Below are 25,383 nucleotides of genomic sequence, written 5' to 3'. Positions count from 1 at the left end.
TCTGTGTCACAATCCAGGCTACATCTGTGTCACAATCCAGGCTACATCTGTGTCATAATCCAGGCTAGATCTGTGTCACAGTCCAGGCTACATCTGTGTCACAATCCAGGCTACATCTGTGGAGGAAGAGAGAGTATATTCTGTCTGCACACAATGTAATACAAACATCAGGACTTGTTCGTCAATGCACTGTGCTACTTGAAAGCGTGCTTTCAAAGGAAATAAGGTATATGCCTTCATTCTTTTATTTACCCTCTTGGCCAAAGCAATTTTGTTATCCTATTTACACAGGCCTCTCTCAACTGTTTTATAGGATATAGGCTTTTTATTTTATTTAATATTATAATCAGGCGGCACGGATGGTGCAGTGGGTAGCACTGCCGCCTCACAGCAAGGAGGTCCTGGGTGCGAATCCCTGTCGGCCGGGGCCTCTCTGTGCGGAGTTTGCATGAAATGATTTTGTTGCTGGCTCCATTCAGAACCTGTAACTGGATAGTTTAGTTTGTTAGCACAAGCAGGAAGAGAGCTACTGAAACAGGAATAGCCCACAGATAACCTGATACTGATGGTGCTGAGCAGTATAATGCTTGTCTCAGAACCCTGACCCAAGGCATCCAAGGTGTCTGAAGTATGGAGACTTGTTTTTTTGGCTTGCAAAACTTGTGACATTTCCTGTCACATGATCACCAGGTCACCAATCTCTGACCAATTGCTAGACATGGGTTCCAGAGTCCACCACACTTATCATATCATCTCCATGCACAGTAATATAATGTCAGGTGTATTTACATGCACTTACATATAATGTTTCTTTCAGTCTGTAGTGTAGGCTTTGGTTCCCATCTGACCCTGGGGAGCTTGACATCTATGGGTCTAGTGGTTTATTTTCCAAACAGTGTCCAGTCTTGTCCTGCCCAGTTGTTTATCCCATGACATGTCCTGTATTCTCATTCCTCATACCCGGTAGGGGTAAAAAGGTCGCAAGGCAGTCTGTCCCATTGCCTATGTGGTCTTTCCAGGCGCAGTTTACAACGTGCGGTATTTACTCTTCCACTGTGTGTGCAATGGAATTATCAAGTCCGGAGCAAAGAGAGAAAGACTATGGAGTAAATGAAATGTGCTTTTCACAACCATTCAACGAGTTCAGCTTTAACAAAAACCAGCACACGTTAGGGGGCCCCAGGACCAAGGAAGTAAAATCAACTGTAAGTTATCCTGCTTAGAAACCCGCCTTGCTTCTGTGTGTTGTGACAATGGTTGTAAAAATCTGTAAAATTACCTGCATTTTGACTAGATAAGAGGTGTTTGCTTCATGATATATGAGCTAAAGTGAAAGCGCAGATGTCTGTTCATGATGTAGTCCAGACCAGCTTGCTCCATCACTAATGATATCAACACAGCTGGGAAAAGTACATCTTTGGCTAAAAATAAGATCATTTTACCAGCTGCTATTAAGATTAAATGCTCGTATTTCTTTGGATGTATTGTATGTAACAAAATTTCAAACACTGCGGATTGTCTGAAGCCTGGGGGAAAAAAAGGATTTGATTATTTTTGCGAATACATTCCTTTGTGTGGGACACTTAATGTTTTTTCAAAATGGCTGTCGCTGCCAAGACGGGTACAATGAGATAAGACACGGTCACCAAAAATGGTTTACAATTTTGGTGTCATTTACAAATATGGTAGTGGTTGCTCAGAAATGAGTAAAATGATATTTTCTTTGACAGGGCATGGTGGAGCCTTTTTTAAAAGCAGTCCTCCTATCATCCCTAAATGTAAAGTTTGGCTTCCGCCCTCAACTTATTCTTGTCAAGCTACATTTGCAAGCTTTCCTGTTAATACCCTGACCAAAATAATATGAATTAAAAATATTGTAAAAGTAGGCCACTTAGTATTAGCAACAAGAGGGTATATACCGGAAATCCAGAGAATAGAAAATGTATGGAAACTATAGAAAAAAATTTTCCATTCTTTCTTGACAAAAAAATGGCATGTTGTCAGTGTATGGTAAAAATATTGTGTTATATAATTTATTAGAAGTTATTAGAAGTTCAATAATTTATCATGATATTATGATGTTTATATTTGCACATATATGTACCCTAAATAATAAAGAATGTGTAGAAAATTAATATGCAGTATTAATATGCAACCGTTTGTACAGTATATTGGATATATAATTAATTATATCCCTAATATTCCATGTGCGTGTGTATGCAAGTCTTTGTGTGTGGGCAGTGTACATTTGTGTGTGTATGTGTGTACATGCAGTGTATGTGGGTAGTGCATGTTCTATGTGCATGTGTGTGTGTGTGGGTAGTGTATATTTGTGTGTGTACAGTACTGTGCAAAGGTTTTAGGTAGGTGCGAAAAAATACTGTAAAGTAAGAATGCTTTCAAAAATAGAAATGTTAATAGTTTTTTTTTAAACAATTAACAAAATGCCAAGTGAGTGAACAGAAGAGAAATCTAAATCAAATCAATATTTGGTGTGACCACCCTTTGACTTCAAACCAGCATCACTTCTTCTAGGTACACTTGCACAAAGTCAGGGATTTTGTAGGCATATAGTCAAGTGTGTGATTAACCATTTATACCAAACAGGAGCTAATGGTCATCAATTTAATATGTAGGTTGAAACACAATCATTAACTGAAACAGAAACAGTTAAAACTGGTGAGGAATAGCCAAACTCTGCTTCCAGGGTAAGGTTGCTGAAGACAGTTTAATGTCAGAAGTCATACACCATGGCAAGACAAAAGGTAGTTATACTGCATCAGCAAGGTCTCTCCCAGGCAGAAATTTCAAGGCAGACAGGGGTTTCCATATGTGATGTCCAAGCTCTATTGAAGAGGCACAAAGAAACGGGCAACGAGGTCGGCCAAGGAAACTCAGTGCAGCAGATGAAAGACACATCATGCTAACTTCCCTGCACAATCGGAAGATGTCCAGCAGTGCCATCAGCTCAGAATTGGCAGAAACCAGTGGGACCCAGGTACACCCATCTACTGTGCGGAGAAGTCTGGTCAGAAGTGGTCTTCATGGAAGAATTGCGGCCAAAAAGCCTCTGACATGGAAACATGACCAAGCGACTCAACTATGCACGAAAACACAGGAGCTGGGGTGCAGAAAAATGGCAGCAGGTTCTCTGGACTGATGAGTGTTGAAATATTTGGCTGTAGCAGAAGGCAGTTTGTTTGCCGAAGGGCTGGAGAGCGGTACAAGAATGAGTGTCTGCAGGCAACAGTGAAACATGGTGGAGGTTCCTTGCAAGGGGCTGCATTTCTACAAATGGAGTTGGGGATTTGGTCAGAATTAATTGGCTCCTCAATGCTGAGAAGTACTGGCAGATTATCCACTTATCCATCATGCAATACCATCAGGGAGGCATCTGATTGGCCCCAAATTTATTCTGCAGCAGGACAACGACCCCAAACACACAGCCAATATCTTCAGCGTAAAGAAGAACAAGGAGTCCTGGAAGTGATGGTATGGGCCCCACAGAGCCCTGATCTCTGATTCTGTCTGAGATTTCATGAAGAGACAGAAGCATTTGAGGCTGCCTAAATCCACAGAAGAACTGTGGCTAGTTCTCCAAGATGTTTGGAACAAACCTACCTGCCGAGGTGCTGTTTGATGCTGTTTTGAAGGAAAAGGGTGGTCACACCAAATATTGATTTGATTTCGATTTTTCTTCCGTTCTTCTGTTCATGCATTTTGTTAATTGATAAAAAATAAACTATTAACATTTCTATTTTTGAAAGCATTCTTTTACAGCATTTTTTCACACCTGCCTAAAACTTTTGCACAGTACTGTATGTGTGTACATGTAGTGTGTGTGGGTAGTGTGTGTGTGTTCATGATGCATGCTTGCTCGCTCACTAAAGCAGGTTATACGGTGTCAGGAATGCAAGTTCTGTGATCTCAGTGTTAGAATCATAACTGGACGGAGAGGGCCATCGCTGCCCATTCACACGGTTTCAAAGAGGAAAGAGAAATGCATGCATAAGGCATGTCTGCCCCTGTCCCAGCGTCCTCTGGGCAGGCTTACTCCAGCCTCCCTCCGCACCCCACCACCCGGGTGTAATTACTGAATCCATCACACGTGGCTGTCTCTCTGCTTTATCTCCCAGGTTTGGCAGAATATCATTGGCTTGATTTTACTGCGTCTGCCAATGTTGGTGTTGTGCAAACTCACAGGGATGCACAGTTTATAAGCTGGTTTGCCTGTCCGGAATGCCAAACAACCATACCCTCTTAATCACCAGATAATTGTGCTACATTTTGGTGACATGAACCATGACTGTTTCTGTTCAGCTAAAAACCAACTGCAGCTGCTCAATGCCGTTCCCATGCTTATGTATTTCCACACACTCAGGTTGTTATTCACAGAGTGTCTCTGATCTAGGGTAAGTTTAGCCTTTTGGCTCAAAATGGATAAGGGTCAGATGTGGACAAGGGAAGGCTGATCCTCGATCAGCGCTCGTATGCTGATGTGCTTGAGAGCGCTTTGATCCGCAGTAGGTTCTCTTTTGCTTCATCACGCCCATCCTAATGTGTTTCGAGCAGTTTGGCGGGTCGTATTTCTTCTCCCTGGCCAACGCGTGTCTATTAAGACAGTTTAGCGTCTCCGTACGAACAAACACCAATGGGAACGTCCTAAATCATATGAATAGAGTCGGCGGGCCACTTTGTACACTGCGTGGGCTGGACTCTGACAGTGCGTCTACAGATTCCGCTGGAAGGCCTCTGCTGCTGGAGCCTCAGAGGGGCCGCGAGTCTGATCTCCGCAGGAATAAAAGCTCCTGCAGCTGGGCAAACAGTAGCACACTCCTGCTGTTCATTTACCTGCCTGGAGCTCAGAACACTCCCCCACAGACACGACCGCTGCCTTCTGCGCAAGTGTACCACTTAGCCAAAGTGTGGACCAAATGTACCATTCAGCTGAAGTGTGAACCAAATGTACCATTCAGCCAAAGTGTGAACCAAATGTACCATTCAGCCAAAGTGTGAACCAAATGTACCATTCAGCTGAAGTGTGAACCAAATGTACCATTCAGCCAAAGTGTGAACCAAATGTACCATTCAGCCAAAGTGTGGGCCAAATGTACCATTCAGCTGAAGTGTGGACCAAATGTACCATTCAGCCAAAGTGTGAACCAAATGTACCATTCAGCCAAAGTGTGAACCAAATGTACCATTCAGCTGAAGTGTGAACCAAATGTACCATTCAGCCAAAGTGTGAACCAAATGTACCATTCAGCCAAAGTGTGGGCCAAATGTACCATTCAGCCAAAGTGTGTACCAAATGTACCATTCAGCCAAAGTGTGAACCAAATGTACCATTCAGCCAAAGTGTGAACCAAATGTACATTTAGCCAAAGATAACCTACCATTTGCAACATGGGAAAGAGCTCCTAAACCCTGTCCTGTGCAGAGGTAACTGGTGTCAGTGGGAGCAATCTCATACTTCAGCAGTGGCTTTTATTTCTATTGAGAAGTGACTAATGTCTTGGAGCTTTCAATGCTTTGAAAAGCAGCACGAGTAAAACTGAGGCATATCTAGCTACAGCAGATCAAAAGTATGAAGCAGCTGCTGCCTGGGTGCTCATTTATTGCTGTAAAGTATGTGCTATGGAAACATGCACATGAAAAATAACCAACTTTGAAATATATAAACACAAATATGAAGGCAGCGAGTCATATGAAATTGAATGGCAATTGGTAGTATGTGTCAGCAATAAAAGAGGTCTGATAATCAGCAATTTGATAGGCAGGTTTTCCAAAGCAACGTGAAGCAACTAACAGAGTTACAAAGAGGGCGGAGTCACGGTGGTGCGCAGGTAAAGTAACGGTAACCTTAATAATTGGCTCGCCATTCCAAGGGGGACTTGGCAGGGGTTAGCGGGATCACTGCACACAATAGCTCCCCGGGTGCCTCGAATCACAGTCACGAGTGTGACGTTCTCAGGATCCATCCGGGTTGCCAAGGGAAGGGGTCATTGATGGTGTATCCTCAGCTGACAGAGATAATTGGAATAGATGGGGTGCAATTTGCTACCAAATTGGGAGAAAATGTGGAAAAAAAGAAAAGTTACATAGAGGCCAATTAGTCACTGCCCTAATTGCAGGTGAATCAGTAAGACTGCAAAATTACTAAATTATGTGGCATGGGAAAAATTGTGTGTTGAAAATTATGGCAGCATTATGTCAAACACAAACTGGATCAGCAAAAAGGAACAGTGTTAATTCGCTCACGGGGAGGGGTGGACACTTAAAAACACCTCAGAATTGAGTCAATACCTCTGTGACCGCCGTCTAAAAAAGATGTGCGCTGTGAGTATCTTCCACCCATAAACTCAGCCAGCTGATATCGCTAATTATTTCCACAGTTCTTCAGACCTGTAGAAATAAACCTCTGCTCTGTACCATACATCGATATTACATTACAGGCATTTAGCAGACGCTCTTATCCAGAGCGAAGAAAACGAAGTGATTGGGATATTACCCAAATAGTCAAAGCTAATAGGCAAATATTTGACCAAGTCTGCTGCCTAAGATAAGGACCGCAATAAGCCCGCATGGTGTTATCTATACCTCTTTATCTCTAGTTGATACCCAGCTTTCAGCTGGTTGGTGAGTGTTTGAAAGTAACACCTGCACGGCCAGTCAAAGATTATATCAAAAGAAAGATTCAATTCTCCAAATCTTTGCAGTTTCATAAACAATGTCAATCAACGTGCTTGATATACAATTATAGAGCACTTTATTAGGTAGAGCATTACACCAGCATGTTAAGGCAAATATTTAGTCAGCCAATAATGTGGCAGCAACTAAATGCATAAAAGCATGCAGACATGGTCAAGAAGCTGTTTTTTGTTCAGCTGGGAAGAAATGTGCTCAAAGTGACTTTGACCATGGAATGATTTGTTGGTGCCAGACAGGGTGGCCTGAATATCTCAGAAACTCCTGATCTCCTGGGATTTTCACACACAACAGTCTCAAGAGTTTACAGAGACTGGTGTGAAAAACACACCAGGTCAGTGGAGAAGGGCCAGACTGGTCAGGAAGGTGATAATAACGCAAATAACCACACATTACAACAGTAATTTGTAGAACTGCATCTCTGAAAACACAACACGTCAAACCACTTAAGTGGAGAGGCTACAGCAGCAGAAGATAAACAAGTTGAATAAACACCTAATTAAGTGTTCAGTGAGTGTGTACAGTAGGTGCCGTAGGTTTGTGCTGTTGGATGATGTTTCTCTCAAAGCCCATGCAACAAAAATACAAAAACCACAATATACTAAAAAGTTTAAAAAATAAAAAATAAAATAAATGTTAATTGCTTAATTTTGTCACAGCAAAAAAAGTAAAAAATAATAATTTACAATATTCTATCTATGGTCATTGCCAGAATTATTTTGATAACTATACTCTTTTACTCCAATGAACATTAGTTTTCATAAACCTTAATTAAAAATTATTTTCCTCCCTACTTTTGATCAATTTGCTGTGTTTTTTTCTCTCTCCATCATTTCCACATGGAAAGGCCAGTTGTTTTTAAGGGGAGCTTATTACTGCAGCCTTTTGCACATAGAACACTGAGGACCAGGTTCACTGAAGGGTTCTGACTGCCTTTTGAACACAAAAGCAATCACCACAAGGTTGCAATGGGTCAAAATTGCCATTAGCACGTGATTTTCAGGGATTACATAACTCTGTGACTTTCCTTTTAAATCTGTTCATGAATACAGTACTATGCAAAAGAGACCACTCTTTAATTATGTACTTCCCAGTTACAACAGCCATTAAGTGCAAGCTATTTATTTTTTCAGTGTCAGATAAATAATGCAGCAGCCATTTAGCCCAGAATTACAAAACCTCTGCAACTATGTACAGTATGAAATCTTTCAGTATTTTATGTGTCCACCTGCCGTTATTACAGCTTCCATTCATTTCAGGAGACTTCCCTTGAGTTTTCCTGGAGAGATATATTTTTTCATGGTCCTTGTAAACACCTCCAAAGTTCAGTCTTACTGTACAGTAGTACTTGGTTACATTTTCTGTGTCTCTCAATCCAAGTAATCCCAAACACATTCGATGGTGTTGAGGTCTGGACTCTGGGGTGGCCAGTCCATTGCTCAGAGAACACCAGCAGCTTGATCTTCTTAGCAATGTTCTTGCGGTGGCTATCTTGCCGAAGGATCAATTTGCTCTCAATCAGTCTAGTCTTAAACTGGAATCACACAACAAAAACACTGCTACACGATAAATAGCGGGGGCCATCTTGGAATGCAGTGCCATTCCAAGGTTGCTGTCTACCGCATGTCAGCCTATACAAAAGATGTAAGGGTTCTGGTGGCATAGGATGAGGACAGCAGCATCTCCATTAACACTGGCAAAATGAAGGAGCTGATAGCTGACTTCAGGAAGCCAAGAGGAAGACACACTCCAACGAACACCTAAGGAGCTACAGTAGAAAGAGTCCACAGCTCTCTGTCATCCGTATCACCAAGAACCTGGTCCCGTAGCACTTCTGCTCTGGTCAAGATGGCACAACAGAGTTTGTCCTTGTAAAGGATGCTAATGAAGTTTGGCGTGGCCTCTGGATTCTCTCCAGCTTCTACAGATGTGCTGTAATGTGTACCAACTGGCTATCTTCTGGCCTGACATGACAGATGCTCTTCTCTTGACCGTAAGGCTCTTCAGCAGGTGGTGAAGACAGCTCAGTCCATCATTGGGGCCACATGCTCATTCCTACAGGTCATCTATACTCCCCTACCGTCTGGTACTGATATTGGAGCATTAAGTCCCAGATCTACCTGTCCCGGACATGGAGATTACCTCCAGGCCTTTTTCTTTTTTTTTTAACAATGCAGATAAAATAAATACCCTTAGCACTTCACAAAGCTACACAGTAACATATCCAGTGTTAATTAAACTCTAACTGAGTACAATAGGGATCATATGTACTCTAGAAGGGTTGAATTCACACTGAATCTTTTACAGTGTTTGTATGCACAACCATTGCACATTTTACGCACTTTTGCATGTTGTATGCATATAATGTTGCATTTCTATGTTTGGAAACTTTTATTATATTCAACTTTTAATTGCATTTTGTGGAACTTCTAATGGATTGATTTAGATTTTTTTATTATTTCATTGTGGAATGGGAACCTACAAGTAAGCTTTTCATTGTACTGTGCATTTGACAAGAAAAGATAATATGTAAATTTTGGAAATTAATTTACTAAAGCATGCCTTTATGACTCTCCTTTTGTGTGTGCATTTTAAGAACTCCTGAAAGCGGCAGGCAATTTGCTAAACACTGACATAGCCTAGCTCACATAAAAGCTCTCTAAAAAGAAGTTTTTTCTCCCAAAAATGGGAGCAGTGAGTCATCAGGAGAAGACGCAGAGGACCAATTTTATTTTGTTTTGCCTAATTAATACATTTTGAATTCATATCACTCCAAATATCTCTCCTCTCTGTTCACCATGTATTCCTGTAGTGCGATATGGCGTTGCTGTGCTGTTTCTCCTTGACCATAACCTCCATTTTCCGATATACTGTATACATTTTCTTTTTCTTGTGGTCACCCCCAAAACTGCGTGGTATACGTATTTGTTTTGTATTTAAATACTTTTCTGTGCTCAATTGATCTTGCCTGGTGCGATTCAGCCAACCAAGAGGACAAGAAGGTGGGGCTTGCTCTTTTTGAGAGTATTCCATACATTCCAGTTTACCAGACAATCCCAGTAAAGTGTAGAAAGGTATTTGAATCCAAAACAATGTGTTTGACCCAGGTCTGGTTGCATCATTAACTTGGGTCTGGTTGCTCTGTATTCATTTCTTGGTGTCTTGCAATCTGGACCTGTAGGCATGCCATATTTATCATTTTTTTAAATCTCCTACCGTAAAATTGCAAATGAGGGCATTTCATTTCTTTGATTGTGTAATTAGGCCCAGTCATGGTAAATCAGTTTTGAATGTCTCAGGTTGACTGCAACACAGCTGCAAATGTGTGTTTGTGTTAAGACCATTTAGTAAATCTGTCTCTTGGAGCTGGAGGAAGGCACTTTGTGTGCAGACAGCCTGTGGGTACGTGATACCCGGCCTGTGGGTACCAGCATAGTGGAGTGCGGATGAGCAGTGAGACACTGGGGCCCAGCTGTCTGCCCCGGAGGCACTTCCACCAATTATTCAGTGCCCGCCATAGTCAGCACTGGCACAGAACACTGGAACAGAGCCTTTTCAGATCCCAGACTGTGGGGCTAATCCACACACTGGAACAGTGTTTTATCAGATCCCAGACTGTGGGGCTAATCCACACACTGGAACAGTGTTTTATCAGATCCCAGGCTGTGGGGCTAATCCACACACTGGAACAGTGTTTTATCAGATCCCAGGCTGTGGGGCTAATCCACACACTGGAACAGTGTTTTATCAGATCCCAGGCTGTGGGGCTAATCCACACACTGGAACAGTGTTTTATCAGATCCCAGTCTGTGGGGCTAATCCACACACTGGAACAGTGTTTTATCAGATCCCAGACTGTGGGGCTAATCCACACACTGGAACAGTGTTTTATCAGATCCCAGGCTGTGGGGCTAATCCACACACTGGAACAGTGTTTTATCAGATCCCAGGCTGTGGGGCTAATCCACACACTGGAACAGTGTTTTATCAGATCCCAGACTGTGGGGCTAATCCACACACTGGAACAGTGTTTTATCAGATCCCAGGCTGTGGGGCTAATCCACACACTGGAACAGTGTTTTATCAGATCCCAGACTGTGGGGCTAATCCACACACTGGAACAGTGTTTTATCAGATCCCAGGCTGTGGGGCTAATCCACACACTGGAACAGTGTTTTATCAGATCCCAGACTGTGGGGCTAATCCACACACTGGAACAATGTTTTATCAGATCCCAGGCTGTGGGGCTAATCCACACACTGGAACAGTGTTTTATCAGATCCCAGACTGTGGGGCTAATCCACACACTGGAACAGTGTTTTATCAGATCCCAGGCTGTGGGGCTAATCCACACACTGGAACAGTGTTTTATCAGATCCCAGACTGTGGGGCTAATCCACACACTGGAACAGTGTTTTATCAGATCCCAGGCTGTGGGGCTAATCCACACACTGGAACAGTGTTTTATCAGATCTCAGACTGTGGGCACTTTTTTTTAACGCCCTCAAAACACAACTTTCAAACTGTATTATACATGGGCCCATATCATGCACACTTTTCAAAAACACACTTCTAACCAGGTTAAAAACAGGTGTGCCACCTCTTTTTACATTACATTACATTAATGGCATTTGGCAGATGCTCTTATCCAGAGCGACGTATATTTAGCGTGACTGTTCCTAATTGGAGTTAATTTCACACAGATACATGTTTATTCCACTACCTCCACAGCGTTGTTATCGGACTGCTGCTGTGCTAGCTCTGAGAACAGATGTCTCCTTCTCCACAGAGGGGCCACAGGGTCTTGCTTGGAGGAATCCCAGCTGACAACCCCCATGCAGGTGACCAGTGATGGACACAGAATCAGGCCCAACTGAAAAGTAAGGAACTGATCCATAACCAAACCAGCACAAAAAAAAAACCCTCTCTGCTGGATAATGGCAGATCCTCATTTTGTTACATAATTTTATTCATGTAACATTTTCCTTTTTAATCTAAATTGTGTTTGCTTTCATGCTAATTCCTGTTGTCTTCAATATTTGGTGTTAACTGATCATTATTCCATATTTTGAATTTTATTGAAGTTGACATGGATTTATTTTCTCCTTAGGACTAGACATCACATTTTTCTGAACTTATTGGCTGTGGGATTATGGATTGTATCTTGTCTTTATGTTGAGTCTGAGTAGGAGTATTGTTAACATAATGTATTTACAGTTCAATCAATGAAGAGGTAAACACTGAGCATGTACTGAACCCCACGGAGAGAATCATTTTAAGCGTCTTCCTGGCGACACTCATTATCATGACCGTCCTCGGAAACCTCCTGGTCATGGTGGCTTTGTGCAAAGATCGACACCTGAGGTAAGGCTGTTTCCTCTCTTCTTCCCGCTGCTTTCTGTGGTACGCCATCAGTCCTCCCCCACTGGGGGGGCCACTTCACAAGAGAAAAAGCTGCATGTATGAGCAGAGGGGGGAACCAATGGTCCCCATAGCAACCACATACTCAAGGCAATTTAAATGAATTACTGATAACACATGGACAACAAAGATGCATATGATTGCACACATATACTGAAATAGATGTCGCAGTGCACTGAAATTTAAAAATTTAAATATTAGCCCACTGACACTTCAAGAGGATGGCATGTAGGATACCCTTTGTACTTAAGGCACAAAATGATTTCTGAACTCACTGTACTGAGCTGAAATGTATCTTGGAGACCTGGTGAATGGGATCACACTCAGAACTTCATTGTTGTTTTTAATTCAGTTGAATCTGTGGCTGTGGTTCACCTCTTTGCAGAGGAAACTGGATGCTTGTGCTAGCCTCTTTGACGATGAATGGTCATACCTGACCTGCAAGCACGTAAAGTAAGCTCTGCTTACGAGGGAAATGGTGCTCTTTGGTTATTATGTGACCTTCTGCATCTACCATCAAACCATAAATAGAAGTAAAACTTCCGTTTTGCAGAGTGTGTACTTCGCTCTGCTCTTGGTGACATCCTGTTGGTCAAACTGACAGTCGATGTCTGTGTCAAGACATTGGATATTTCAAATTCAATGATTTAAAGGCATTTTCAGAAGACTCTTTGATGGCTATATGAAGTGCTTCTGTGAAGACATTGTGCCGTTGTTTATTAATCAGGATCATCAATATGTTAATATTTGATGTTCACCACATTGCAAGTCCATTTAAATGTAATGCACCACCTCTTTGGTTTGTTGTGTGACATCCCACACTGAATACTGTTATATGAACTAATGATCTTAACACATTTAAATCAGGTCATATTTGAATTATTCTGAAATAATAAAAAATAAATGCTGCAGAGTTAATTGTGTGCATGCACACTGTCTGCCAGACCTTTTAGCATGAATTTACATGCTAATTTCAGATATTGCAAGATGCTTGAATATATACATTTGTTCAGGTTAAGCACATACTCACAGGTGGACCAAAATATACCAGCACTTGATTTTCAAGTGTCTCAGACTCCTCTTAAAAGAGACTTTAATTATTCAAAACTTTTAATTAAAGCACTTATGAAATCAAGAGGTTTCTGTGCATTCTGAGAAGTAGTCACCCTGAATCTAAATGGCATCCCTGCTGTGTTACAATTACTCCTATTTATGGATTAATTTGTTGATTTACACGCGATATTTTATGAATTGTTTGTTTATATTGGACCCTCTGCAGTCTCTTTCCCCATGAGTTGAATAATGAAGTTGCAAGCCGCCTTAGAAAATGTCCCTCCACTTTACATGTTGAATGCACAAATATGAAATGCACTGTATGCATAAGGGGATGCAATTTAAACCCTGAGAAGGTATTTAAAACAATGGCTTTCATTGGTCATGTCACATGAACAGGAGTGAACTGGTTCCATTTCAAATATCATGACTGCATTCTGCAATTTTAGCTAATGTACGGTAGTTGGCCTTGCCAATTTAGCAAAGGAAATACCTTTGCTAAATAACGTGTACCTGCTTCCAATGTGAAAATGGAGTAATTCCTCAAGCAAAAGACCCCAACTCCTCCACCATGCCCATTACTGTCACCTTTGTAGCAGGGAGGGTGTTTGTGTATAATATTTTTTCTCTGTAGTCATTTTAAGAGGCAGATGTACACATTTGATTTGATATTAAAGAGAGATTACTTCTCTTTGGAATAAATATATTGTACAATTATTAATTTAGCTCTTTTTAGCACTGAAACAGCAGTTACAGTCCCTGAATTACCACTTTAAATTAATTACCAATTATTTTAAAGTGTTATTTATGTATAAATAATGTGTCAGGTTAAGATACTATTCATTGTGATAATTCATTAAGCATTGGTTGAAAGAACACTTTGCAATTCCTTATGGAATGCATCCAATATTCTTTTTTGTGTTTAAAATGTACATAGAAACAGAGTTTAAATGCATTAATCTCAGTCTAACATGGGTCACACCTTCAAACTATGCCTTGTATACATATATTGCTCTTCTTCACGTACACACCAGTAACACATCTGTCAGTGGGCCTTACAGTATTACATTGTCAAACTGCCAAGGTGCACAATTTTGGATCTATGTTCACTTTGTTTGTGCATATCTTGAATAGGGCCCTAATTGCACTGTCCTTGGAGTGTGGCATAATGGTGAAGGAACAAGATTTATATGTTTGCGTTAGTTGGCACTTTTTGAACGTCAATATCTCAGCCGTTACAAAACCAATCTCAATGCCATTTTGTCTACTACAATGGCAACGGGCTCACCAACCCCTGATTTTCATATTGCTACGTTGCACCATTTCTGTCTTATGGATATATATATATTTTTAATTAGCATAAAACTTTAATAAATTGAAAACAAAAATAAGGATCCCAGCACAAGACCACTCATTATGTGGGTAATTCAGAAATACACTTCCTTTTTGTAATTTTTTGAGTACATTTTATTAAATCTGAATTAGACCTCAATCTGAAGTTCTAAACGGACCGTTAAGTTCAGCAACGTTATCACATGCAGGTAGTAGCACACAGACAGTAACAGCAGCCAGTCACACTGTGAAAACGTGTTGGATACTGTAAACTATGTGGCCAAAAAGAGACAAGATAGGTCAGCATACATAAGCAGAAAACTTACAGCTAAATCACCAGCTATGTTATTTTATTAGGCTAGTCATAAACACTAACAAAGGGAGTTCACTAGGCTAGCTCTAGCAACACGGAAAAATGGCAGTGACAGTGTTATTGCCAGTTAGGTAGCCAACTAGCTGGCATTTGGTTAGGCGTTTAAAAATAGGCTAGCTCAGATCTATCTGTCAGAGATCTGTCCTGGTACCTGGATGGAGAGCAGGCTGATGTTAGTGTTAGGACTGATCATTTTAATTTCCTGTATTTTGAGGCTTTCAGCAAATGCAAACATTTAATGTAAAATGTACCTTTTCTGTGATTAATAGTATATAATGTAGGTTCGATTTCCAGGTGAGCACAACTAGGGCTAGTTGAGTTAATTAGGGCGGCCTGTAGCGTAGTGGTTAAGGTACATGACTGCAAGGTTGGTGGTGTAGCTACAATAAGATCCGCACAGCCGTTGGGCCCTTGAGCAAGGCCCTTGAGCAACCCTGCATTGATCCAGGGGAGGATTGTCTCCTGCTTAGTCTAATCAACTGCACGTCGTCTGGCGTCTGCCAAATGCCATTAATGTAATGTAAACTAGCAGTGACAGGTCCCTCTGAATTACAGCTTCTGCTAAATGCCAAAAATGTACAAATAGAAATTGAGGAAGTGTGTATAACACAGTTAGTAGAAATAGTTTGAAGAAATAGACTACTTTAGCACTGTACAGAGACAGGGACTCAAGGAGAAGTTGCGTCCTTTAAATTTCAGTGCACTGCGACATCTATATCTGTGCATCAGTATATCTGTGCAATCATATGCATCTTTGTCCCTGTGTTAGAAGCAATTCATTTAAATTGCCTTGAGTATGTGGTTGCTATGGGGACCATTGGTTCCCCCCTCAGCTTTTTCTTCTGTGAAGTGGCCCTTTTGCAGAGAGCAACTGGTCCTCTCTGTCACGTCCATGGTGCCCTTTCTGTTTTCCAGACCCACGTGGTTAATTTATTCATCTTTGTAAAGAGCCCCATGTGAAACAAATGACCTTCTCAGCATGAAAATGGGTCTGCAAAAATCACGGTCAGACCTGTCATAGGAATAAAATACAATTTTGTATGTTTACATCTACCGGCAGGACAAAATGGGCCCTCACAGAAAATTGGTTCTAAGGAACTGGACTTTTGTTTTTTGTTTCACTGGCTTTTGCAACAGTGCCAGAAAAAGGCAGACTTGCTTATCGACAGGGGTGTTTCGCAGTGCATGTCTGGGGATAAAAAAGTTTTTGTTTTTTTCTTGTTGAATTACTGTTATAAACTGACATAAACTGACATATATTCTATTTTCACTCAGTACTTAAAGTATAAGCACAGTTTCCACTTGTGTGCTGATACCAATTAGATGAACTTTTGTACAAACGAGTTGGTCTTGTTAAGTTGCCATACACAGATGCATTAATGTAGTCCTAAAGGAATCACCAAAAGTGCTACTGCAAGTCCTTTTATCTCAGTTTTATAGATTGAAGCTATATGTGTATTTAGAATATGTACAGTGGTGTGAAAAAGTGTTTGCCCCCTTCCTGATTTCTTATTTTTTTGCATGTTTGTCACACTTAAATGTTTCAGATCATCAAACAAATTTAAATATTAGTCAAAGACAACACAAGTAAACACAAAATGCCGTTTTTAAATGAAGGTTTTAATTATTAAAGGAGAAAAAAATCCAAACCTACATGGCCCTATGTGAAAAAGTGATTGCCCCCTAAACCTAATAACTGCTTGGGCCACCCTTAGCAGCAACAACTGCAATCAAGCGTTTGCGATAACTTGCAATGAGTCTCTTACAGCGCTGTGGAGGAATTTTGGCCCACTCATCTTTGCAGAATTGTTGTAATTCAGCCACATTGGAGGGTTTTCGAGCATGAACCGCCTTTTTAAGGTCATGCCACAGCATCTCAATAGGATTCAGGTCAGGACTTTGACTAGGCCACTCCAAAGTCTTCATTTTCTTTTTCTTCAGCCATTCAGAGGTGGACTTGCTGGTGTGTTTTGGATCATTGTCCTGCTGCAGAACCCAAGTTCGTTTCAGCTTGAGGTCACGAACAGATGGCCGGACATTCTCCTTCAGGATTTTTTGGTAGACAGCAGAATTCATGGTTCCATTTATCACAGCAAGTCTTCCAGGTCCTGAAGCAGCAAAACAGCCCCAGACCATCACACTACCACCACCATATTTTACTGTTGGTATGATGTTCTTTTTCTGAAATGCGGTGTTACTTTTACGCCAGATGTAATAGGACACACACCTTCCAAAAAGTTAAACTTTTGTCTCGTCAGACCACAGAGTATTTTCCCAAAAGTCTTGGGGATCATCAAGATGTTTTCTGGCAAAATTGAGACGAGCCTTAATGTTCTTTTTGCTCAGCAGTGGTTTTCGTCTTGGAGCTCTGCCATGCAGGCCATTTTTGCCCAGTCTCTTTCTTATGGTGGAGTCATGAACACTGACCTTAACTGAGGCAAGTGAGGCCTGCAGTTCTTTGGATGTTGTTGTGGGGTCTTTTGTGACCTCTTGGATGAGTCGTCGCTGCGCTCTTGGAGTAATTTTGGTCAGCCAACCACTCCTGGGAAGGTTCACCACTGTTCCATGTTTTCACCATTTGTGGATAATGGCTCTCACTGTGGTTCGCTGGAGTCCCAAAGCTTTAGAAATGGCTTTATAACCTTTCCCAGACTAATAGATCTCAATTACTTTCTTTCTCATTTGTTCCTGAATTTCTTTAGATCTCGGCATAATGTCTAGCTTTTGAGGATCATTTTGTCTACTTCACTTCTACGTCAGGCAGGTCCTATTTAAGTGATTTCTTGATTGAGAACAGGTATGGCAGTAATCAGGCCTGGGTGTGGCTAGAGAAATTGAACTCAGGTTTGATAAACAACAGTTAAGTTATGTTTTAACAGGGGGTGCAATCACTTTTTCACACAGGGCCATGTAGGTTTGGATTTTTTTTCTCCCTTAATAATAAAAACCTTTGACTAATATTTAAATTTGTTTGATGATCTGAAACATTTAAGTGTGACAAACATGCAAAAAAAAAAAAAAAAAATCAGGAAGGGGGCAAACACTTTTTCACACCAGTGTATATAGATTGGAGCAAAATTCCAGTTTATTCCAGATTATTATTATTATTATTATTATTATTATTATCTGAGCTGAGGATTGTTTAACTGAGAAAAGCACAGTTATGTTTATGTGAGATGTGTCAAAATGTTTTATTAACAATTATATCTTAGCCAGTTTATTTACTATTACTTTGACGAGCACCAATTTAAAATGTATATTCTATCAGGATAAGAGGATAATTTGCATTAATCACAGGAGCTAAATGTAATTTTTCCTATTTTGAAACTTATGGTCCAGTAATAAGACATAAAATGTGCTACACTGGAAAAAGGAATGGGATTTTTTATCCTAACCTGCTCCCTATGAATTATGTCCTAACTCCTTAATGGAAACGGATCTCTACAAAGTAATTCCCAGTGAATAAATATTTACAGCACGCTAATAACTCTCTCTGAATTAAACAGTCTTGTGGGAAACTCAGTTACAGGCCTATAAAGGATAAGTAGCCCTTCACAGCATGTTTAAATAGCCAGGTCTGTCCAGCAGAGGGACATGTCTTGTGATCTGAGGAGGCTACTGTGTGTGCCCAGATGGTTCTCACCGAGAGGCAAAATGGAGGGCGTCCATTCTTTGTGATCCAGAATCTTTGTAAAGGTGGGCAACTTGGAACGTCTGGGGATTTTTAGTATAATAGTTCAACTGAACTATTATTTCAGCATTTGAGTATGCTTTTGATTGGCCCGGACAGTTACTGTATGCTACCTTTGTATTTTGCCTTTTGAAAAGAAGTCAACACAACTTTTGCTGGGTAAAAACTTAAGCATAAGCTGTTTTTGCAGTATTAATATTAATATTCTTAAATCATGTTTTTACTGCACAATATTTCTACATCTATACACTGTAATTACGGAATTTAACTGTTGATAAACAAACAAAAAGAGACTAAATGTGGCATATTCAGAAGTTAATGCACCGACCACATTGATCCTTTAATACTTGTTATTCTCCCAGAATGTCATTGACTCTGTGATTTCCAGCTTTAAATTAAGCCAGGTTACCACAACAAATGCAGGGCTTAATAACCGTGCGTTTTAGATTGGAGAAAAGGGGAGGATGAGAAAATGGATGGCTGTTAAAATCATAATAGCAGGCCATTTTTAAGTCACACCCTTTTTCCCAATCTGGAACACCCAGTCTCCGAACGGCAGAGCGGGGATGTGCAAGGAGGCCTGTACTCATGTCTGGAGTTCTGCTTTTAATGATTTAGTCTTTAATTTGACTGAGGTCTGCATTATTTTCTGTTCTTAGATGTATGACTTTGGCTTTTGTGTATTTCTCGCCTTGTCCTGACAATGTGAATTTAGACACATCCCTTTTCTCTCAGCTCTCAGTCTACTTCTCTTTGGCTCTTTGCTCCGCCCAGGAAAAAGAAGACCAACTACTTCATTGTGTCGCTGGCATTTGCCGACCTCTTGGTGGCGCTGGTGGTGATGCCTTTTGCAGCTATTGAGCTGACCACAGGCCGCTGGAGTTACGGGGACACCTTCTGTCTGGTCCGAACCTCTCTGGATGTCCTGCTGACCACTGCCTCCATCCTGCACCTGTGCTGCATCGCTCTCGACAGGTGAGAACACAACCTGGACAGGTAAGAACACAACCTGGACAGGTGAGAACACAACCTGGACAGGTAAGAACACAACCTGGACAGGTGGGAGAACGTGTTCACACACACTCAGAACACCCCCTCTGCCCCCACACACAGGTAAGAAGGTAAGATAACACACCCTGAACATGTAAGAACACACACACACACACTGGCAAGTAAGAACACACACGCACATACACTGGATAGGTAAGATCATGCACACACTGTACATGTAAGTACACACACACACACACACACACACACTGGACTGGCAAGAATACACACGGGCACACACACACACACACACACTGGACTGGTAAGAACACACACACGGGCACATACACACACACACACACTGGACAGGTAAGAATACACACACACACTGGACTGGTAAGAACACACACACACACACACACACTGGACTGGTGAGAATACACACACAGGCACACACACACACACACACTGGACTGGTAAGAATACACACACACACAGGACAGATAAGAACACACATACACACACACACACACTGGACTGGTAAGAACACACACACAGGCACACACACACACACTGGACTGGTAAGAACACACACACAGGCACACCCACACCCACACACACACACACACACACACACACACACTGGACTGGTAAGAATACACACACACACTGGACAGATAAGAACACACACACACACACACACACACATATACACACACACTGGACTGGTAAGAATACACATGCACACCCCGGACAGATAAGAACACACACACGCACACACACACACACTGGACTTGTAAGAATACACACGGGCACACACACACACACACTGGACTGGTAAGAATACACGCGCACACACTGGACAGGTACGAACACACCCACACAAACACTGTTGTGTTCATTCAGTGATTTTACCCATGATAAAAACCACACGGTACATTGTTTTTCCACTTCCGTCTGAGTCACTTTGTGAATTTCATGCGCTGAAATTGGTTTCTTCTTTTTTCATCAACAACAACTTCCATTATTGGAGGAAGCAGGTTCTCAGGCTAACATACAGCTTGTGCTGCTTGGACTGTTGAGTCATCAGCTGCCGCCCCCACAAATTGTGCACCTACTTTTGCCTCCTCTGCATCTTGTTTGTCTCGTAATGTGTGCTTACTCTGCTCTAGCTGGCTGTTTGGTTGTTATATTTCCAGACTGTCTAGTTCTTTTGTGATTTCCATCCAGCGATGACCAATGACCAATGACCATTTTTGGTCCTTTTTGGTCCTTTTTGGTCCTTTTTGGTCCTTTTTGGTCATTTTTGGTCTCCGCCTCAAAGAGTCTGCTCCATAAAGTTTTCATTTTCATTAATTTGAGAAGATAACTACTTTTTTTGGAACCCCTTCCTTTTGTTTCGTATCTCCTGTATTTTCTGCTGTTTCTGATTGGCTGCTAAATGACATTAACATAAATAAAGCCCAGGAGGCCCTGTGACGTCCCCTTGAACTCTGTGCTCTTGTACCACTCAGAATAACACACAAACTGATACTGTACTCTAGTCTAATGTGCACTCTAGTAGATCTCTACTCTAGAGAACTGACCTTTATAAAAAAACAAAAGTCTTAAAAACAAAAAGAGAAAAATGGTGCCACGACAGTCACATAAAGCTGAAATGGTCTCTCTCTTTATATGCGACTGTCATTCCTTTAGAAGCTGTTGTCATTCATTGGCATTTATGTGTTATTGGATTCGTATCGCTTCGACATCTGTGCCAGACCATCTGGAAGGGTATTGTTCTTTTGGAAAATGTGACTTTGCTCTGCCAAGTTAAATGGACAAAAAAAAATGTGCTCAATAACAGCGGTGTTACTCTAGCACCACGCTCATCGCTGTCCCCGGGCGTGCCCACGCACAAGAGCACCAGGGATCTGAGAGAGCACAAAAATGAACAGTATGAAATGTATTCCAACGTGCGCTCCCCCTCCTCCTCAGATGTACAAACACTTCTGTAATGAGCACAACATGCATCCATTTCTCCATTGTAGCTGGAATGACTTGTGAGACAGACAGAGATCGAGCTGAGAAAACTGGGAAAACATGAAGGTAACGTGACTAAGTTTTCTACTCGGTCGTGGGCGCAGGTGAGATTTCTGACATACATTGATTGCTGTATGCAGTCTCCTGTTCATTTAGCTCAGAGCCAGCACCCACTGGATAATTTCATGTTCTGGCAATAGCATGATGTAAAGTACCTCCTATTTTAAAGTAGGTGCTATTTTCATTCATGCATTCTAGCCACTGTGCAAAGCCTTACAGTGATTCTGAGCATGAATTTGCTTATTGTAGGTAGGTTGGGGAAATATGTGTGGAAGGGAATGAAGGTTTGTAATTACTTTCAAAAAAGGTTCTTGTAGAAAATGGATTAAATCATGTAATAGTCAGCTCAACAAAGTAGCAGATCATACAGTGCTTCACTTTTCCCACATTTTGTTATGTTACAGCCTTATTCCAAAATGGAATAAATTCATTTTTTTCCGCAAAATTCTACACACAACACCCCATAATGACAACATGAAAGAAGTTTTTTTGAAATTTTAGCAAATTTATTAAAAATAAAAAACTAAGAAATCACATGTACATAAGTATTCACAGCCTTTGCCCAATACTTTGTTGATGCACCTTTGGCAGCAATTACAGCCTCAAGTCTTTTTGAATATGATGCCACAAGCTTGGCACACCTATCTTTGGGCAGTTTCGCCCATTCCTCTTTGCAGCACCTCTCAAGCTCCATCAGGTTGGATGGGGAGCGTCGGTGCACAGCCATTTTCAGATCTCTCCAGAGATGTTCAATCAGATTCAAGTCTGGGCTCTGGCTGGGCCACTCAAGGACATTCACAGAGTTGTCCTGAAGCCACTCCTTTGATATCTTGGCTGTGTGCTTAGGGTCGTTGTCCTGCTGAAAGATGAACCGTCGCCCCAGTCTGAGGTCAAGAGCGCTCTGGAGCAGGTTTTCTCCCAGTTCCTGCCACTGAAAAACATCCCCACAGCATGATGCTGCCACCACCATGCTTCACTGACGGGATGGTATTGGCCAGGTGATGAGCGGTGCCTGGTTTCCTCCAAACATGACGCCTGGCATTCACGCCAAAGAGTTCAATCTTTGTCTCATCAGACCAGAGAATTTTGTTTCTCATGGTCTGAGAGTCCTTCAGGTGCCTTTTGGCAAACTTCAGGCGGGCTGCCATGTGCCTTTTACTAAGGAGTGGCTTCCGTCTGGCCACTCTACCATACAGGCCTGATTGGTGGATTGCTGCAGAGATGGTTGTCCTTCTGGAAGGTTCTCCTCTCTCCGCAGAGGAACGCTGGAGCTCTGACAGAGTGACCATCATGGTCATCTCCCTGACTAAGGCCCTTCTCCCCCGATTGCTCAGTTTAGACTCAGCTCTAGGAAGAGTCCTGGTAGTTCCGAACTTCTTCCATTTACGGATGATGGAGGCCACTGTGCTCATTGGGACCTTCAAAGCAGCAGAAATTTTTCTGTACCCTTCCCCAGATTTGTGCCTCGAGACAATCCTGTGTCGGAGGTCTACAGACAATTCCTTTGACTTCATGCTTGGTTTGTGCTTCGACATGCACTGTCAATTGTGGGACCTTATATAGACAGGTGTGTGCCTTTCCAAATCATGTCCAATCAACTGAATTTACCACAGGTGGACTCCAATTAAGCTGTAGAAACATCTAAAGGTTGATCAGTGGAACAGGATGCACCTGAGCTCAATTTTGAGCTTCTTGGCAAAGGCTGTGAATATTTATGTACATGTGATTTCTTAGTTTTTTATTTTTAATAAATTTGGGAAAATTTCAAAAAAACTTCTTTCATGTTGTCATTATGGGGTGTTGTGTGTAGAATTTTGAGGAAAAAAATGAATTTATTCCATTTTGGAATAAGGCTGTAACATAACAAAATGTGGGAAAAATGAAGCGCTGTGAATACTTTCCGGATGCACTGTACTTTTGGATAGGCTATATACAGATTCTTGGAAACATTTTCTTGGAAACTTTTTCCATTAACTGACTGCTCAAGTCGTTGGTTGAAGGTCAAAGTACAGAAACAGTCAGAAATACAGAATCTGTCCCAAATAATAAAAAGAAGCAAGTAAATAACTTTTCTTTTGATTTTTTTCAGTGTGCCAGTTAGATAGCCTCACAGTATATTTCCCAAGCACTTCATAAGAGAGGAACGTAACATGGACAACCATGTTCAAATGGAAGCACTTTGTAGTGCCAGAGTGCGTAATGGAAGTCTCAACAATCTGTGTCTGTTGAATTTGAAATCCTCATATAAGTCAACCATTCAGGTCTTCATAGGTACTGCAAATTAGTCACTTGTTCAACAGATGATATCCAGAGGCTCCAGTGCACTGTGAAATATTTGCCTGGTAGTTATGATCACAGAAGGGCATTTGCCCACACTTAAGGGGGAGGGAGGAGTGGAAAAGCTCTCAGGGGCCCTGTTACTGGACCAGGCCCAAGAGAGCGCAGTAGTACTGGCAAAGTGTGTGTCCCGTCCACCCACCCTCAATGCTGGGATGATAGTCATGGAAAGAAAGGGATGGCCCCAAGTAAGTTTTTGCTTAGGTGAGGGGTTGTTTGCACTGTTCCAGTTACTGTAGAATCTCCTAAACTAGACTACACATTATCTCTCTTTTACATCTAACTGAACTATGTCAAAGCACAGTTGTGTATTTTGTCAGTTCTGTGACACTGTTTGGTCTTATTTTGACTTAATAGTCAATAATAATAATAATAATAATAATAATAATAATAATAATAATAGTAATTTTTAAAAAAATCTGACCCCCTCCATCCCCTTTTTACTCTTATTTGTCATTTTATGACTTCGAAAAAAAGCAGGCGTCTATGAGTGAAGTCAGCTTTACATTGTTGCCGAGTTCTGTTGAGTTTATAATGGTAAGGTGTCTGTTCATTGCTAATGTGGTGGATAATGGCTGCTTTGTGGCACTAACCCACCATGAGGCATAGATCTGGGAAGGGGAGGGCGTGAGGGGAGCACGCCCACACTGAAGCACCAGGCATTTGTAGGCTTATCAAAAGATAATTGAGGGCCATTTTCTGTCATGTGCTATTTTATTTGATGTAATTATTGGTTCTGTCTCCAAGATTGGGGGCCTGCAATTGGCCAATGGGGGAGGGGGGACAATTTTGGCAGGGGTACTTTTTGTGGTTTTTGTGTGACAATGGCAAATAACATAATATGGAGGAAATTATTATGTTTGTCTTTCTGTGACTTTGATTATAACTATTATAATTATTAAATAATAGGGTAATCGGCCGTTCTTGAAGATAAAAACATAACAATACATAAAGAGCAGAACAGTCAACCTAGAACATTAACATATAAGGAATTCAGAATGAGGCGAACTGGTCATTCAGTCGATGTAGTACCTCAGAATATACTGTAAAAACACATTATGATCAGAACAGGACATTCAACCTATCGAGAGAACAAAATTATAGTAATACATAATAATGGGACCAGGCTATTCAGCCCACCTAGAGAACAAGATTATACTAATACACAATGATGAGAACAGGCCATTCAGCCCACCTAGCTTCATCATTAACCTCCAGACTAGTGACTGTTCAACACTATTTATAGCTTGGTCTTGAAAGCAATGGTATAGTAAGTACTACTGGTACAATCTTTCTTTTTGTTATTATTAATTAATGTAATCATTAGTAATCACTAACACTCTTTTCAGTACAGTACAGTACAAAATGCACTCTTTACTGTGCACTACAAACACAC

At 41.3% G+C, this 25,383-nt stretch overlaps 1 protein-coding gene across 3 annotated transcripts in view; it reads left to right on the top strand.

The window, feature by feature from the left end:
- The window catches only part of si:dkey-247m21.3 (5-hydroxytryptamine receptor 4), a 121,756-nt gene that overhangs the window by 28,840 nt on the left and 67,533 nt on the right, over positions 1-25,383 (top strand). For all 3 annotated transcript variants that reach the window (XM_061263230.1, XM_061263232.1, XM_061263231.1), the window contains exons 2-4: positions 11,498-11,588; positions 11,926-12,072; positions 19,353-19,553. In XM_061263230.1, coding sequence (XP_061119214.1) covers positions 11,560-11,588; positions 11,926-12,072; positions 19,353-19,553 — 377 coding nt within the window. In that variant the 5' untranslated portion in view covers positions 11,498-11,559. The remainder of the gene's footprint in view (positions 1-11,497; positions 11,589-11,925; positions 12,073-19,352; positions 19,554-25,383) is intronic.

Source organism: Conger conger, chromosome 12, assembly GCF_963514075.1.
Source record: "Conger conger chromosome 12, fConCon1.1, whole genome shotgun sequence".
Taxonomy (NCBI): Eukaryota; Metazoa; Chordata; class Actinopteri; order Anguilliformes; family Congridae; genus Conger; species Conger conger.
The sequence above is the reverse complement of the archived record's forward strand: the minus strand, read 5'-3'. Positions and strand labels throughout refer to the sequence as shown.